We start from the raw sequence: 16,503 nt of genomic DNA, 5'->3' as shown, positions 1-16,503 counted from the left end.
GCCATTTGGTTAGCAGGCTGAGTTCTTCCCTTGCAGAGAAGCCCAAACTCTTGATTGCGTCCTTGAAGGTGGACTTCCATATTCTGTCGTTCTCAGGATGGTCGTCGAAGTTCGTACTGTAGGTCCTGTTTGCACCATATCATGCTGTACCATGTACTTTCCCATGTCTGTTAGGCCTGATGCATCGGTGTGTTGGTCTTGCATAGGGTGTGGTCGGTCGCGTCTTGGTATGGTGCCCTGTCCACCATCTAGATTTGCAGCGTTGGATTGTAAGGTCGAGGGACCTTGCAGTTGCCTGCTGGTTAGTGTGGGAAGCTGTGTTTCTCCATGTGGGCGGACCCGGATTGCGAGCCTGTTGTAGTGCATCCGTATGCATGCAGGATCACTGTGAATCACTTTTTTGGCAGCAGCTATTTCGGGTAGTGTATGCCTTTGAAGAAACAGTATCTTCTCCACGTGAATTTTGCAAGTCTTCAGCATCGGCGATGTCCTCCTCATCGTGTTGGGATGGTGCGCTGGTGTTCACACTGGGGAGGCTCCTCACACAGTATTCGGTGCATTCGACTGGATCCTCTGAGGCTATCCAGCTGTACGATCGCTCCCCGTCATCCTGTCGTGCGGCAGCGTCCTCTTCCTTACCAAAGGCGTACAAGTTCACGTCCAACTCGGTCTTCCTACGCTCAGTGGCTGCAGCAGCGGCGGTGGCAGAGGCTGCCTGCTTCTCCTCTTCTATGTACACTTTCTCTGACATTATGTCTGCCACTTCTCGACCATATTCAGCCCTATCAGGTGCGACTTCTGCGATGGCTCGCGCCTTAGTAACCTTGGTAGCTTTTGCGCTTGTGCTAGAAGCATTAGATTGCACTGATTTTGCTGACCTTGAAGAATGCCTCGATGCGGTGGAGCGCTGTGATGCGGTCTCCAAAGCAAGGTCCTTTCTCCTACTCTAGGCTTCAACAATAGCGGTCCGCACGTGGCTGTCACGTGTTAGATCAATATTATTCTGAAAGTCTCGTTCCTGCAGGCTTTCCCTGGTATTAATCCTGGGCAAGTAGGTGATATATGTCTCTGACGGCACTCGGAAGCACGAGTGGTTATGCCTTAAGTGAGTTATTGCCTGCTTGAGCTGCTTATCATAATTGCCAACGCTTGCAACATTACACATTTCAAGTCCAGTTTTTTCCCAGGCCTTCTCTAACTTGCCGTAGTGTGCGTCAATGTCGGCTTCATATTTCTCGCGGCTCTTTTGTGTAAGTGTAACTATCCACTTAAGCCTGGCACCTTCTTGCATCTGTTGAAGTTGTGTAGCGTCTCAGCATCTGAGTTGTCTCTCTCCTGAGTGGTGTCTGAGTTGTCACTCATGCGTGGTGTCTTGTGAGGGTCTGAGTTCTGCCATGCTGCAGATGTATGTAGGCCTTTTGCCAGTGCCTGTGGCGTGCGGTCTGTTACCTGCGTCAGCGATGGACGACTGTCTCAGATGCTGCCGGTCGGAGTACTGTTCTGAATCCAGACTCACTTGTAGCAGGTGGGAAGATCCACGTAGCATAAACTCATCCCCTTTTTAAAGCACACAAAGTCCTTCTATTTTCTTCAACTTTATTGAGTGGGGTTAACAGAAATATAAAAGTACTTGCATGTAGTTTGTGGTAGGAAATGTCTCTTGTGAGGAGAAGTATCCTATTTGAGAGGAAGTGGCTTTTTTTATCAGTGGAAGGTAAAAAGGAATCCCTTTCTAAAGGAGCAGTGGAAGATGTGTCTACTCACTTTGTCTGCTGATGGTAAGAGAGAGCATACTTCCCTTTCCAGACAGGAACAAGTCAAAAGGGCATACTAATAAATAGAGAAGGGCAGGGGGACAGGGCTAAACCAATCTCAAACTATGAGCATTGGGAGGTTGCCAGGGCAACTGACTAGTGGCTTGTAGAAAAGGTAATATTGTAACAGCTATCTTGCACTGGCTGCTTGAACAGGGAAAACATGAAACTTTCCCAGGGGAGAGCTGGCAGCCTGAGAGCAGAAAAAATACACAGAAAATATACAATCCTGTTCCAGGACATATGCGACAGTGGCTAAGTTTATTGCATCCCTCCCTGTGATCTCTATTATGTTGTTTTGTAATTAGTAATGTTTCTACTATTATTATGTAGTGTGTCTAATTTGTTTCTCTCGTTGATATGTTCTTGATGTGCTGCTAGTTCCAACTTTCCAAACATTATTTGAACACTGACTTGTATAATTCTCACCTTCACTATTCCTTTTGGAAAACAGTTCTCAAGTTCCACCAACGGGTCAGTCTTTGACAGAGCCACTGTTTGAGCCACCTGTGCTGAAGCTGGGAAATCCTTAAAACCTGACCTGTTGGTGGCCCTTGAGGACTGGACTTGGCACCCGTGGCATAGTCCTCAAACACCATTAGTCAAAAGATGCAGTATTGTAGCCAACAAAAATTTGTTATTTTTATGGTCTAAGTCATCAAGGTTATAGCACCAAAAATAGCGCGTTTTTAACCCCATCCGATAAATCGGAACCGGTCCCAAAATGACTAAATGTCCCAAATATAGTCATTTTGGTGCCAGTAATAAAGTCCTGATATTTATCAGAACCTGGCTCATTCCCCAAAATACTGCGTTTTGTATCACCTACGCTAGGATGGGATTAGCCGTTTCTTGCAAATGTCTATAGTTGGCATGATATACCGTACAAAGGCAAGATAAACTAAACCAACATGAAATAGGTGATAAAACATTAACGATTAAACATTTAACTAGATACTAACCCCTTTGTAGCCCAAGTGGTCATCTAGTCATTTGTTTCCATGACTATCTGACCACTAAGGACTACAAAGGGGTTAATACTGAACTAAAACATCACTACCTAACCCCCTAGGCTTCATAAGTGGCTAGTAATGCATTACTACACATTGCAATGCATTACAAGCCACTAATATTAACCCCTGTGGTGTCTGTGGTGTACCTTGGTAGCCACAGGCATCAAAGGGATTGATGTGTTTTCTACCATAGGGTAATGTAATCATTTATATTAAATCACCCTATGGTAGAAATAGAACACTACTTTCCCCCATTTGATCGCGGTGCAGTTATTTACTGCTTATTATTGGTTCCGTTAATTATCGTATCGTGTCTCCTTTTAAAATATTGCACATGGGAATTTTTTTACTGCAATCTTGATTACTTGGGTCATAACGTTGAGGTAAAAGTACCTGGTATTTTTTTCCCCCGGATGCGATATAAACTAATTTTTAGTATAGTTTGACGACTCTAGCCCAAAGAAAGACATAGCACCCCAATAAGAATTCTTGAATTCTCCTCTGTTTTGTTTCCCCACTTACTGTAGGAAGCAATTGTTTGAACCAAGCTTTGACATCATCATTAGAACTTTATTAACAAAAATGTATACTCCACCTTCAAAAAAATCAACTCTTTTGAGAAGACGAAACGCACGTCGGGTGCTCATTGCTGGCGTCTTGAGAGAACGAATACCATTAGCAGTTTGAAATAAGGAATGAAGATAAAGCCGAAATCCACCAACACCCAAAAAACTGAGTGTCAGTCCCTAGGAATAACACTTACAAGATTTATAAAACAACTGAACATTTGAGAGAAATCTCTAAGGGGTACGTCAGCTGGGTTGGAGGGGTCCAATGTAATACTCTGCCTTGGTATGGTACAGCTGCTGGAAATTCCTGTCGCACTTCCGCAATGCTACACTCGATCAGCCAGACAGTTAGTTTCGTCACTATCACGTGACTTCTTTAGGGGATAAGATAATGAATAACCACAGAGTACTACTGTAGGCAGACGCTCACAGAGGTATGCAAGGGAGACTGGTTATAGTGAAATTAAATAAGGCTTTTATTGCGCCTGTTTCCTTAACATCAGGAAACCATCCAAACAAGGGGTAAACAAAACTTCTATTCACTTGGGAGTATTTCTAGTGAAATACTATGCAATCCACCACTCCCTTTAGATAAGCATGTCTCCCAGCCCCAAACATATAGCATGAAATGAACAGATATACAAGTCTTATAAATGAAAGTCTTATCTGTTCCTTGTGGTTTGGAGGAAAATCTTTTCTGTTCCTGGTTGCTACCTTTTCTTCAGGATTTGTCAGCATTCAGGTTTAGAAGTTTCCTCTGTGTCTTGCAAGCAGCCTCTTCTGGTACAGTAGACTCAAGACGTCTGTCCCCATGTCAGTCTCACAAGTTGTGAGAGTAAGGGACAATCTCTGCTCTGTCTCCAAGTTCAGCTCAGGTGTGAGCTAAGGAGTCTCACTTCCTGTCTCAAAAGACAGGCTTTTCTAAGCTATCTAATCAGGCAGGTGGTGTTTGTTAATTGACTACAAGCAATTAACCACCACACTGCTGGATTAGAGGCACATTACCTGAACAGGGATAACTCCCCTGTTACAACTACCTTATATAGTGGTGCCTATGTAAATCTAACTCCACTCATGAGAATCAGCTGTGCTGATTCCCTACTATCAGGGACACATCTATAATATGCCACTTTGCAATGTTCTGTGAAGATAGAAGGCATAAATAACCTACATATAACCAATATTATTCATAAACATATATACATTGTAGGAACTATTATTATATATTATTGTATGAGTTATAACATTTTGTTCCCACAATGTATATATGTTTATGAATAATATTGGTTATACAGTATGTAGGTTATTTATGCCTGGTTATTCATTATCCCCTGAGGAAGTCACGTGATCGTGACGAAACTAGTTGGGGCAAGGTGGTGATGTCAGCACGCCCGGCGGTAGAGAGGAGGTCTCTGTACCTGACGGATAGCCTGGTTGCAAACGCTGCACATGCGGTCTATGTCCAGAGCATTCAGCTAACCGGAGGACTGGCATTAATGTGCTGAGAGACTGGCTGATCGAGTGTAGCATTGCGGAAGTGCGACAGGAGTTTCCAGCAGCTGCACCATACCAAGGCAGAGTATTACATTGGACCCCTCCAACCCAGCTGACGTACCCCTTAGAGATTTCTCTCAAATGTTCAGTGGTTTTTTAAATCTTGTAAGTGTGATTCCTAGGGACTGTGTGTCATATTAAATGGACTTTATTTTTATACAGTTAAACACTATGGAGCCTGCGCTTCTCTTTGTATATATATATATATATATATATATATATATATATATATATATATATATATATATATATATATATATATATATATATATATATATATATATAGACAGGGTTGCAGACCTGTCTAAGACATGCAAATGAACATACAGTAATATTTACAGTGGCTTTATATATATATATGTATGTATGTATGTATATATGTATATATATATATATGTATGTATATATATATACTATATCATTTTAGGGGGAATAATATGGTGCACCAGATTCGGTTTGTAACTTGGGACATTTCCTGGCTATTTCACACACTAAAAGTAGATACGGTGGCACCCCGTATACATCTGTTTGTTTAGGTTTTTGGTAAGCAATTTCTGAATGAACGACTCTTTAGAAAGAAGAAGATCTGGAACTTGCTGTGCTTTTTAACAAACAATACCTAGAGGTTAATAAAATAAAAGGGTTGATTAAAAAAGAACAAACTGTGATAATAAACCTATATCTGCCAGTTCATGAAATATATTTAAGTTGAGCATTTTGTATATATTAAGAAAGCAGCGAAAACGTGGAATGGATTCTGTAAACAGGTATTTTAAAGGTCTTAAATAATCGAGGGAGGGTGGGGGGGATGGTTTAGACGCAGAGCATATATTTTTGTTGGTAAAGTTGTAATGGTGATGTCAAAGTTTTTCCCTAAGTGGGGAACAAATACCAGGTGGAATCCAAGTATGCTTATTGTCAGTCTTTTTCTTTCTTTGTTTTCTGTATTCTAAGTAAATTCACCTATGGCACCATACAGTACTATTAATATGATGAAGGGATCTGCTCAGTCTTAAAAATTAGTTTGGTCGAATGGGTGAACTTTTGTGTTAAGAAACCTTTGGCCCTTGTTACAATTCTATATTATAAAGCACTAATATGAACATCTGTCTATAAAACCATTGGATCAGTGTCCAGGTAGAATGAGAAAACATACTCGTGATGGAAGGTTTCTTTAACTTCCAAAGTTACATTTATAATCTCAGGGAAAAGGTCAGGATTAGCTTAGCTTGATCATGGAGTCCTCATTATATATAGGCGGACTCACATGAAATCCAATCAATTTGTCCAATTCCATAGAAGTCATAGTTCATGTTGGTTCAAATCGAAGCAGATTGCAGGTCAGTCCATTAATTTTATTTTTATTTTTTCTTGTAGATACAAACAGAAATCCGAATAACCAACCAATCTGGTAGAAATCCAAATAACCAACAAACCTTCTATGCAGAACTTATACTGTACTTATGGGTGGATCTGGCAGGAAAATGTCATGTATTTGCATACGTCTGAAAGCAATTTTGCTTATCCACATAATGAAACAATGCTAAACTATACAGTTTAATTCATTTTATCAGATACATTATAAAATTCTCATTTTAGCCATATATACTAAGCAGTGCTAAGCCACAAGACACTCCGGCACAAGAAGATGCACTACAGTCCATACACTTGCCTTTCAGCCCTGGAAGCTGTCTAATGACTTAGCACGGCTTAGTGCATAATGATATGGGGCTCTATGCACTGACACGCCAGGTTACACTTTACTACTATCCAGAATACATCTAAGATTTGTTGTCTAAGAATTCTTCAGATCAAATCTGTAACCCTTCAGAAGAGGTGGAAATGTTTCAACTTCAAAAGATTTAGCTGCTTGGTAAAAAATACCGACAATAATTGTGTAATCAAAGCTCTTCATTTGCAGTTGTGTGTACTTAGAAAGATAAAGCATAGAATACTCTGAGGATCATTCAAAGAAGCCTGGGCAGTCCCAAAATGCTTCCTGGCTGCAAAAAGCAACCGCAACATTTCTAAAAATGTTATTTTCTGCAGTTCTTCAAAACATAGTTTGTCTCCATTCTCTACAAAGAGAGGTCTATATATAAAGGCAGAGAAAGTGTGTTTTAATGCACTTATTCATGTTTTGGAGAACAGTTCTGTCGTATTAAAAAAAAAACAGTTCAGTTGAATTTACCACTTATGCCAGTTCCGATTTGGCAGATATTTTTTTTTACGCAAATAAAAGTGGAAAAGAACGGCACAGAGAATATGATACATCTCGTTATAATATGTGCATCATATCCTCCGCAATTCCCCCTAGCACACTCACTCCACAACTGGTGGAGGCGAGGCAACATTGAAGCAGTGTTCTTTGATACAATGAGAAGAGAGGATACGTGGGCATAACGGATTTCCAAAAGAGCTATTTTATTTAGCCAAACGGAAACACAACGTTTCGACCATAAGGTCTTTTTCAAGTGAGGTATAGTGGCACTTGCCACTATACCTCACTTGAAAAAGACCTTATGGTCGAAACGTTGTGTTTCTGTTTGGCTAAATAAATTAGATCCTTTGGAAATCCGTTGTGCCCACGTATCCTCTCGTCTTGTACCCTTGAAACAGCTGCAGGCTCTTATCCAGATGCAGGAGCACCGGTAATTACTTTAGATTTATTCTTATTTGGTGTGCAGCATTTACCATTTTTCACTTTGATACTACAATGAGGCAGGATTTTTGCCTCACAATTGCCTTGCTACGTAGCCCTCCGAATGGTCACACTGTTGGAAGCCAGATGCTGCAATCTGTTGTCTTCTCGCCCTGCAGCGTAATGATTAATGTACCCAACCTATTGCTGTACTTCTTTACATTGAACATCCACTTTGAGGCACCCCCCATGTATACGTGAGGCTTCAATCTACAGAAGGAAGCAATTGTCACGAGAAAGCATCAGATAATATCTTCGAGGTCACAATTATAAAAGATTGCAAGCACCACGTCGTTTACCAGGGCAAGCTATTTGTGTAAAGTTAAAGCTATATCTACGCTGTGAGAACAGAAAGAGCTGGCACCTGCTTACAAATAGATATCGGGTTTTTTTTTTCATTTAACAAATTCATATTTAGTATTACAATAAAGCAGAAATACAACAGTGCTAACCCATGGGAACTTGGGTGCATTTTAAAGCTGAGAGCGCCACGTTGCTGCCACTGCAACGCAATCTTTAAATGACCCTCATTGTCACTGGCTGTTTTGCTCCCGGTAGAATGATATCTCATATTTATTTCCTATATCACCGACGCAGCACCCTGTTACTTGGCAACCGTCCAAAGATGGAGACCGTTTAATTGGCCGCATATTGTTAAACAAGCGGCTGAAAGATGGAAGTGTTCCTCGAGATTCGGGAGCAATGCTTGGTCTAAAGGTGAGTGCTAATTAGTCACTGTAATAATATTATTATTGTTATTATTCTATGATCTCTGTAGGACAGCCTCTGAGCAAGAGGCAGGATACATATAGATCATTTTGTGTTCTGTTCAACTCATAGGCGTCACGTGGCATTCATACTTTTTAAAGTGTGGATGCCATCCATCAGAGGATTCAAAAGCAGGGTTTGTGATCATTTGTGATTCCATGATAGAAAACCATATATATATATATATATATATATACTGTATACTGTATACTATATATATATATATATATATATATATATATATATATATATATATACAGTGTTCGACAAACCTATACATTTGCACGCCCTGGGCGAGTGGATTTAACATAATGGCGAGCTCCTATTGGCCCAAGCAGCACACGTGTGGTTGTAGGTGGCGAGTAGATTTTTTTGTTCGGCGAGTAGATTTTTTGGTGATTTGTCGATCACTGTATATATATATATATATATATATATATATATATATATATATATATATATATATATATATATATATATATATATATACACACACACACACACATACACACACATACACACACACACACACACACACACACACACACACACACACATCCTTATGTGTACGTATGATAGTTTGGACCGAAACATTGGAAATTGTTCAGTACACTTTTTTTACCACTTACCTGAGATGTGTTAGGTCGTCATCTTCTTCTTTTTTGAACCATTGGTTTGGGTGACTTTGTGTGTATGTATGTATGTATGTATGTGTGTGTATATATATATATATATATATATATATATATATATATATATATATATATATATATATATAATAAGGGTTCCATGTAAAAATGGTTTTCAGGTAAAAAGTGACACTGTATTCATTTGCATGTCATTTTCCAGAATCCCTTGCTGCAGTGGAAGCACTGTATGCTAGGTGATATTGGTGAAAGGTAGGGTTGCAGACCTGTCTAAAATATGTGAATATGCTCACAAGTGATCTTTGTATTGGTGTATATGTATGTATGTTTGTGTATATATATATAGTATATATATATATAGTATATATTTATAGATATACATATTTATAAGGTTTGTTTGACAATCTTTTCTGTTACGAGCTTGAAAAATAGGCAAGAGGTATGATACATTCAATATTGTTTTCTCAATATGGTATTGGCTTTATCTCAAATGTACAGCTTAGGCTGTAACAAAATACTGTAACTATGGATTATAGGAGCACAATTCATTCTGAGCTATAATAATCGGCTTTATATCTTTTGATGGAATATTTAATTGAAAAATATCTATTTAATTGAAACATGATTCCATTTTGACAAGACAAGGTCAGCAGAAAGGGGATGTCTGAAACAGCGACAAAGTATGACAACAAATTGAATAAAGTATCTCAAAGTGAAGAATATTAAGTTGATAATCTATTTAAATCAAAAGATAACAAGCTGTTACATAGAAGAGATTATGACAACTATTTTACACACACTTGAAAACCCTATTACAATAAGCATCTATCTCTGATAATCTATAACGTGAAAAGGACTCGCTGTGGAAAGCGTGCAAATACTCGTTTGATGGCGATAAATGACGTAGTAAGAATCTGAAGTTCTAGAAATACATTTCACGTTTTATGAGGCGATAAATTCTTTTGTCTCTGTGTATCACCTGTATATCTAGATTGGGGTGGCCAACCCCAGTCCTCTAGGGCCACCAGCTGGTCAGGTTTTCAGGATATCCCTGCTCCTGCATAGTTGGCTCAGTTTTTGACTAGGCCACTGATTGAGGCACTTGTGCAGAAGCAGGGCTAGCCTGAAAACCTGACCGGTTGGTGGCACTTGAGGACTAGAGTTGGCCGACCCTGATCTAAACACTCACAGGAGAGATACATTTCTTGTGCTCCTCTCTCCATAGAATTAACTTAACCCAGCAAGAGGTCCGATATGGATGTACAGTATGGATGCCCCACTGGTCCTTGTGGCTTTTACCTTCCCCGGAGCCACCGGATTGTGCTTGTATTTGCCATGGCTCCGGGGACAGGAAACCTGGTTATATCTGTAGAATGAAACTTCCGTCCGGAGTTGCCCATTATAATCACCCATTATGCACACAAAACAAACGGTAGAAATTATTTGACACACTTGTTTTCTAATGCATTGTTTTTCCTCTGTTTAATGTTGTTTTTCTGGCAATCTCAGGTCGTAGGGGGGAAAATGACTGAGTCGGATCGACTCTGCGCATTTATCACCAAGGTGAAGAAAGGAAGTCTAGCTGACACCGTGGGCCATCTTCGACCGGGTATGACTTCTTTACATAGTAGCTAAAGCTTGGGCATGCATCTTATAGCAATGCTTGATGTGCCTCCCAGCACTCATGCGGTTAAAGTGTGATTGGAAAAACCTTTATTATGTTGATACTGTGATGCAATGTTGATGTTATAATGTGTAAAACCCTTATCCTACCTGTGTTAATAACCAAGCCGATCACAGCAGAAATAATTTTTCCATTGGTGTTCAGTACAGTATGTGGATTAGATTAGAGAGGTGAAACAGAAAAATGGGGTCTGCAGCTGTATTTATTAGAAGGGGTGGGAGTCATTTCCTGAAGAGTGGGCGCTTTGTAGCAATCAATCTGCATTATTACCCTATGTCTTGGAAACGTATTTACTGAAGTGGCCTGCACCACTGTGGCTGTTAGCTAATATTCTGTATAGTTCTTTGTCTCAAATCAAAGCCACAGCCATTGCCCACTGACATGAGCTGGGGCAGCACTGTGGGCATTACTATGTCATCGGGTGATCCAATGACATCAGGTTGCATGACCATGTTGGTAATGGTTGGTCCCATTATGTCATTGGATGCCACTATTGCCAGAGAAGGAAGCAGTCACCAGTCATTCTCTAGAGAGGTAGCTGAGGACAAGGTGGCCATTCAAAAATAATGACATTGTTAATGCAACAGCTTTTTGTTTTGAAGTTTGATACTTTTGATGTGAAATTGTTAATCAGACAATGTTGCCATCTGCTTAAATCTGGCTGACGCACAAACAATAATACAGAAATTATAGGAGATGTATACATTTCTCCATCTACTTCTCCTCTCCTACTGCTCTATCCAACCACTTCTCTTATGAAGTGTTGATGCATGTGGAAAAAAGTACATTCATTGTCACTACAGAATAAATGTTCTAAAATGTTATTAAAAGAGCAACTCCCCTACCCCAGCAGTTTATATGTGTTTAACTCAGTACTAGGCAATTCCAGTCCTGAAGAGCCACCAACAAGAAGAGCCTTTGTTGAACCCCAGTAATCTGTTTTTTGATAATTTTATTTCAAATGAGACCATGTTATGATCACTGTTACCCAAATGTTCCAGGACTTTAATATTTGCTATTACTTCTACATTGTTTGATATTATCAAATACAGTATTGCCCCTCTCCTGGTTGGTTCCTCAATACTTTGGGTCATATAATTGTCTTTAAGCGCCCCCAAAAAAATGTTTCCTTTTGTTGTAATGCTAATCTCATTGCCCCAGTCTATGTCTGGATAATTAAAATCACCCCTTATGCAAACATGACCTTGTTTTGATGCCTTCTCCATTTGCAAAAGTATTTTAGCTTCCTCAATATCACAGATATTTGGTGGTTTATAGCATATTCCCACAAACATTTTCTTTATACTTTTACCTCCACTGCTAATTTCTATCCACAAGTTCTCTACATTTTCATCATTCCCTTCATAAACATGTTCCCTTATAATGGTTTTAGATCGGGTTTAACATATAAGAATACTCCACCTCCTCTTCTATTTGTTCGATCCTTCCGAAAAAGGGAATAACCCTCTAAATTAACTTCCCAGTCATGAGTTTCATCCCACTATGTTTCAGTAATGCCTATGATATCATACTGCACCCTTGCAGCTATTAATTCAAGCTCCCCCTTTTTATCTGTCAGGCTTCTTGCATTAGCAAGCATGCATTTAAGTTTTTTTCAGCCTGCACTATTATCTTATCTGCTCCTTCCTTCCTGCGTCAACTTGGTTTAGTCTTTAGTAGTTTTCTAGTATTATCTATGTTTTCTATGGGTGTCTCGCTGCTTGTCAAACTCGCACTTGCCCCCATTCTACCTCCATAACCCCTTGTTTCCTCTTCTATTCTATTTAGTTAGTTATCTGTTTCATTCCCCTCCCCCCCATCATCCTAGTTTAAAATCTCCTAGATTGTAAACTCATCTGAGCAGGGACTATGTCTGTACAAATTCCTATGTGCTGCGTACTGCACATTATACTGTAATTCTGAAGCACTTTGAGTCACATTGGGAGAAACGTGCTATATGCAAAAAAGTTATCAAAATAGTTCAAGGAAAAGTGCTGATTTTTATCAGTGAGACTCCATTGAAGTCTGTGCTTCTGCTAAAAATGAGTGAGATTCACAGAAAATCAATGAGCTGACATGTACTGTATGTGATTATTGTCCTATTTGTTCTTTTGAACTAATACAGTGACTTGATGTCCTTTTGGCTTCCCAGGGGGGACTTACAAACATTGTGTATCTCAAAGTCCCCTTTTCCTGGTACATGAAGTTTTAATCCAATGTGATTTCTGTTAATAATCCATTTTATATTTCAAAAATATGTGTTGGAGAGCAAGTAGAGGTACTTCAAGTATATTTTTAGCAACACCTCTAAAAATAGCTGCAGAATTCATAGTCACTTATTTTCATTAATTAATTAGTAAAACTTCATTTCATTGCACCAGGTGTTATATCCATGTATAGCAATGATGAGAATTAAGCATTTAAATATTCATACACAAGTGAACAATTTACAAACTTATGTACATCAACATCGCTCTGTAACAAGCCTTCCTCCTGTCTGCATTACTGAGCATTAAATGCAACACCAGTTTTTGTATGCAAAGAATACTGTAGATCTGGGGTGTGCACACTTTTTCCCGTGCGCACCCCTGCCTGTTCTCCTCAGCGCCTCGGTGACGTCATGTGACACCGCAGCGTCATTTGACGCCGTGTTACCTAGACGACACGTGGCTGGAAGGGAAGGTAAGTGTATTATAGATGCCTTGCGCGGTCCCCCAGCATTTAATTTAAATGCCTGGGGGGTAGAGTGTGGGACCTCTATAAATGCTGCGCCCCCCCCCCCCCAAAAAAATGTAGCGCCCCCCAGTTTGCGCACCGCTGCTCTAGATCAGGGGTGACCACTTCTAGTCTTCGATTGAGCCACTGATTGAACCATCTGTGCTGAAGCAGGGTTACCCTGAAAACCTGACCTCTTGGTGGCCCTTGAGGACTGGAGTTGGCCATCCCTGCTGTAGATTTTTGCAGCACCCTATGCCATAATGGTTCAATGTATTTAAATAAAGTGAGACCAAACAGACTAAATGCATGTGAATTTAAACGAACACCGCTGTTTTCATACAATGTTGTTGCTGTTCCGTTTAATTACCGTAGCATTACAATTTCCTGGCTGCAAAACAAATTGTGCGTGATTTATTTAAAAAATGTGTCTATCTGATGAAAGTCAACAGAGGTCGGGATTTCAGCCATTGGTGCAGTAAAGTACATATGTAGCAAGTAAGCCATTGCTATCTCCAAGAATAACCTGAAAGAACAATAAGTAGTGCAGTATGGGAATGGTTGTACTCATCTGTGTTATTTAGGGGAACTCTAAACATTCTATTTAGAATGATTTCAAAGATCATTCTCCCATGGTAATAACACAGCATCAACTTTAAAGAGGCAATCCGAGCGGGACGTTTTTATGGCTTTTAATTTTTTTTTACATAGGATTGAAGCATGGGGGCTCCATAACTGAATCCCATTCATTTCAGCTCCGGGGACTCCCTGCTTGCAGAGGTATTTACCTCCGTAGGGGGTGCCCATAGCTGCTTTGGCTCGCGACCTGGAGTTTATGTAATGGCGGCTTTCCAATGCTCCTGCGAGCCAAAAGGAAGCCGTAACGTTATGCGGTGTGGCTTCCTATTGGTCCACGTGACGCGGGAGCTTTAAACTTTGCTGAGATACCGGCACCCTTTCAGAAGTAAGTATCTTGGGGAATCGGGGTGTCCCTGGAACTGAAATATATAGGGGTACAGCTCTGGAGACACCTAGCTTCAATCCTATGTAAAAAAAAAATAAACATTTTTACAAACCAGCTTTAAAGAAGGAGTTCATGTTTTTTCATACTGTTAATTCATTGTAATGTTATAAATCTGCATGGTTTTGCTAATTCTCACTCGTCAGTACTGTAGTAACGTACTGGCGTGCACCTTTGGTTTCACTGAGAAGGTTAGTGACCTTTTTATTGTATGCCTATGAAATTCCAGGGGATGAAGTATTAGAATGGAATGGCCAGTTCTTGCAAGGCGCCACATTTGAGGAAGTTTACAACATCATCCTAGAGTCCAAACCTGAGGCACAAGTAGAATTAGTGGTCTCCAGACCCATTGGGTAAGTGCATTTCCAGTCTTATTTTAAGCCTGACGTTGATACAGTTACCGTACGTAAATGTGCTTTAGCACAGGGGGGCTCAACTCCAGTCCTCAAGACCACCCAACAGGTGAGGTATCAAGAATAGCCCTGCTTCAGCACTGGTGACTCAATCAGCGGCTCAGTCAAAGACTTAGCCACCTGTGCTGAAGCTGGGGTATCCTTAAATCCTGACCTGTTGGGGAGCGGGTCTTGAGGACGGGAGCACCCCTGCTTTAGCACACCGTTTCATAAATCTGGGCCTTAATCTAGAAAACTGATCCAAATTATATCAGGCCGTAGTCAGAACATATCTGATGTATGGTTTGTATAGCACTAACCTGTGCCTGTAACATTCCTATGTGCTGCGTACCGCTCACTATACTGTAATTGTGACGCGCTTTGAGTTCCATTGGGAGAAAAGCGCTATATGAAATAAAGTAATTACTGTTGTTAACCTTTGTCAAAGGTCTAAAATGGCTACCACACTCTCATAGCAGGAAAGGGAACTCAGACACTCCAATGTACAACAAAGTATAATTAATAGAAAAACAAATAAGGTAGCGCTAATTTCTTGATGTATTAAATATGGAAATATAGGAATTCACTTGAAAAGAATGGCTGGAGTGGAAAGAGTGTTATATCCCTGGCGCTCGGCACATAAATCAAACATATATAAAGGATATATACTACCAGAGTCGATGGTACTGGCAGATCCAATGTAGTACTCCACGTGTAGATGATCAAACACGGAATAAGAATAAATAAAAATACATAGCGTAATATTGTATGATAACCTAAACAAGTATACACAGAAACACAATACAAACAACAAATGCTGAGAACAGACAGGTGACTGATGGTTTTAAAAAACACATTTAATAAAACACAATTAATAAAACACAAAGGATAATGCTATGAATTAAAACATGGACTAGGTCCCACTGATATGCTGACAGCAGGAGCATACCATCGACTCTGGTTGTATATATCCTTTATATATGTTTGATTTATGTGCCGAGCGCCAGGGATATAACACTCTTTCCACTCAAAGTATAATTAATGTAATTGCCCATTGTGCAAAATCAAGGTTCTGGATTTGATTAAATCTATATCAGGGTTAAAATGGGCAATAACACATAGAAACTAATGTAAATAGTACTGTATTCAGTGTTACCTTTTGATGTACATATGTAATATCACTGTGCCATTTTACTATGAAGTGGTTAATCCTTTCTGGGTTGTATTTAAAAACGGGTGCCTCTTGCATGGGTAATTAGGGCAACTCTATACTCTGTGGCAGTGTTTTTCAACCAGGGTTCCTAGGAACCCTTGGGTTCCCTGAGTATCCCTAAAGGGTTCCCTGCAATGTTCAGGTCATTTTAAAATTGTACCAAATACAGAAGAATTTACGATGCATCTGATGTCAGACACAACAGATTGTTAGAGAGGGTTGGGGTTCCTCAGAATTTCACATGGGGTTCCTTAACCAGAAAAAGGTTGGGAACCACTGCTCTGTGGTATGCTGAATAAACATTTGTTTTGAAATAGTGCCTGCATTAATATTTCATCATGAAATTGTTCCAGCTTCCTTCCTCTATTCAATATTTAGACTGGAAGATATTGTACAGAACAACATGCTGTGA

General features: G+C 39.8%; 1 protein-coding gene across 49 annotated transcripts in view; it reads left to right on the top strand.

Moving 5' to 3' along the window:
- RIMS2 (regulating synaptic membrane exocytosis 2) overlaps nucleotides 1–16,503 on the top strand; it is an 814,155-nt gene that overhangs the window by 477,173 nt on the left and 320,479 nt on the right. For all 49 annotated transcript variants that reach the window (XM_075582507.1, XM_075582506.1, XM_075582513.1 and 46 more), the window contains 3 exons: nucleotides 8,249–8,368; nucleotides 10,576–10,675; nucleotides 14,716–14,839. In XM_075582507.1, coding sequence (XP_075438622.1) covers nucleotides 8,249–8,368; nucleotides 10,576–10,675; nucleotides 14,716–14,839 — 344 coding nt within the window. The remainder of the gene's footprint in view (nucleotides 1–8,248; nucleotides 8,369–10,575; nucleotides 10,676–14,715; nucleotides 14,840–16,503) is intronic.

The sequence above is a fragment of the Ascaphus truei genome, chromosome 2 (assembly GCF_040206685.1).
Source record: "Ascaphus truei isolate aAscTru1 chromosome 2, aAscTru1.hap1, whole genome shotgun sequence".
NCBI classification, from domain to species: domain Eukaryota; kingdom Metazoa; phylum Chordata; class Amphibia; order Anura; family Ascaphidae; genus Ascaphus; species Ascaphus truei.
Note: the sequence above shows the minus strand (reverse complement) of the source record. Positions and strands in the feature narration are given on the sequence as shown.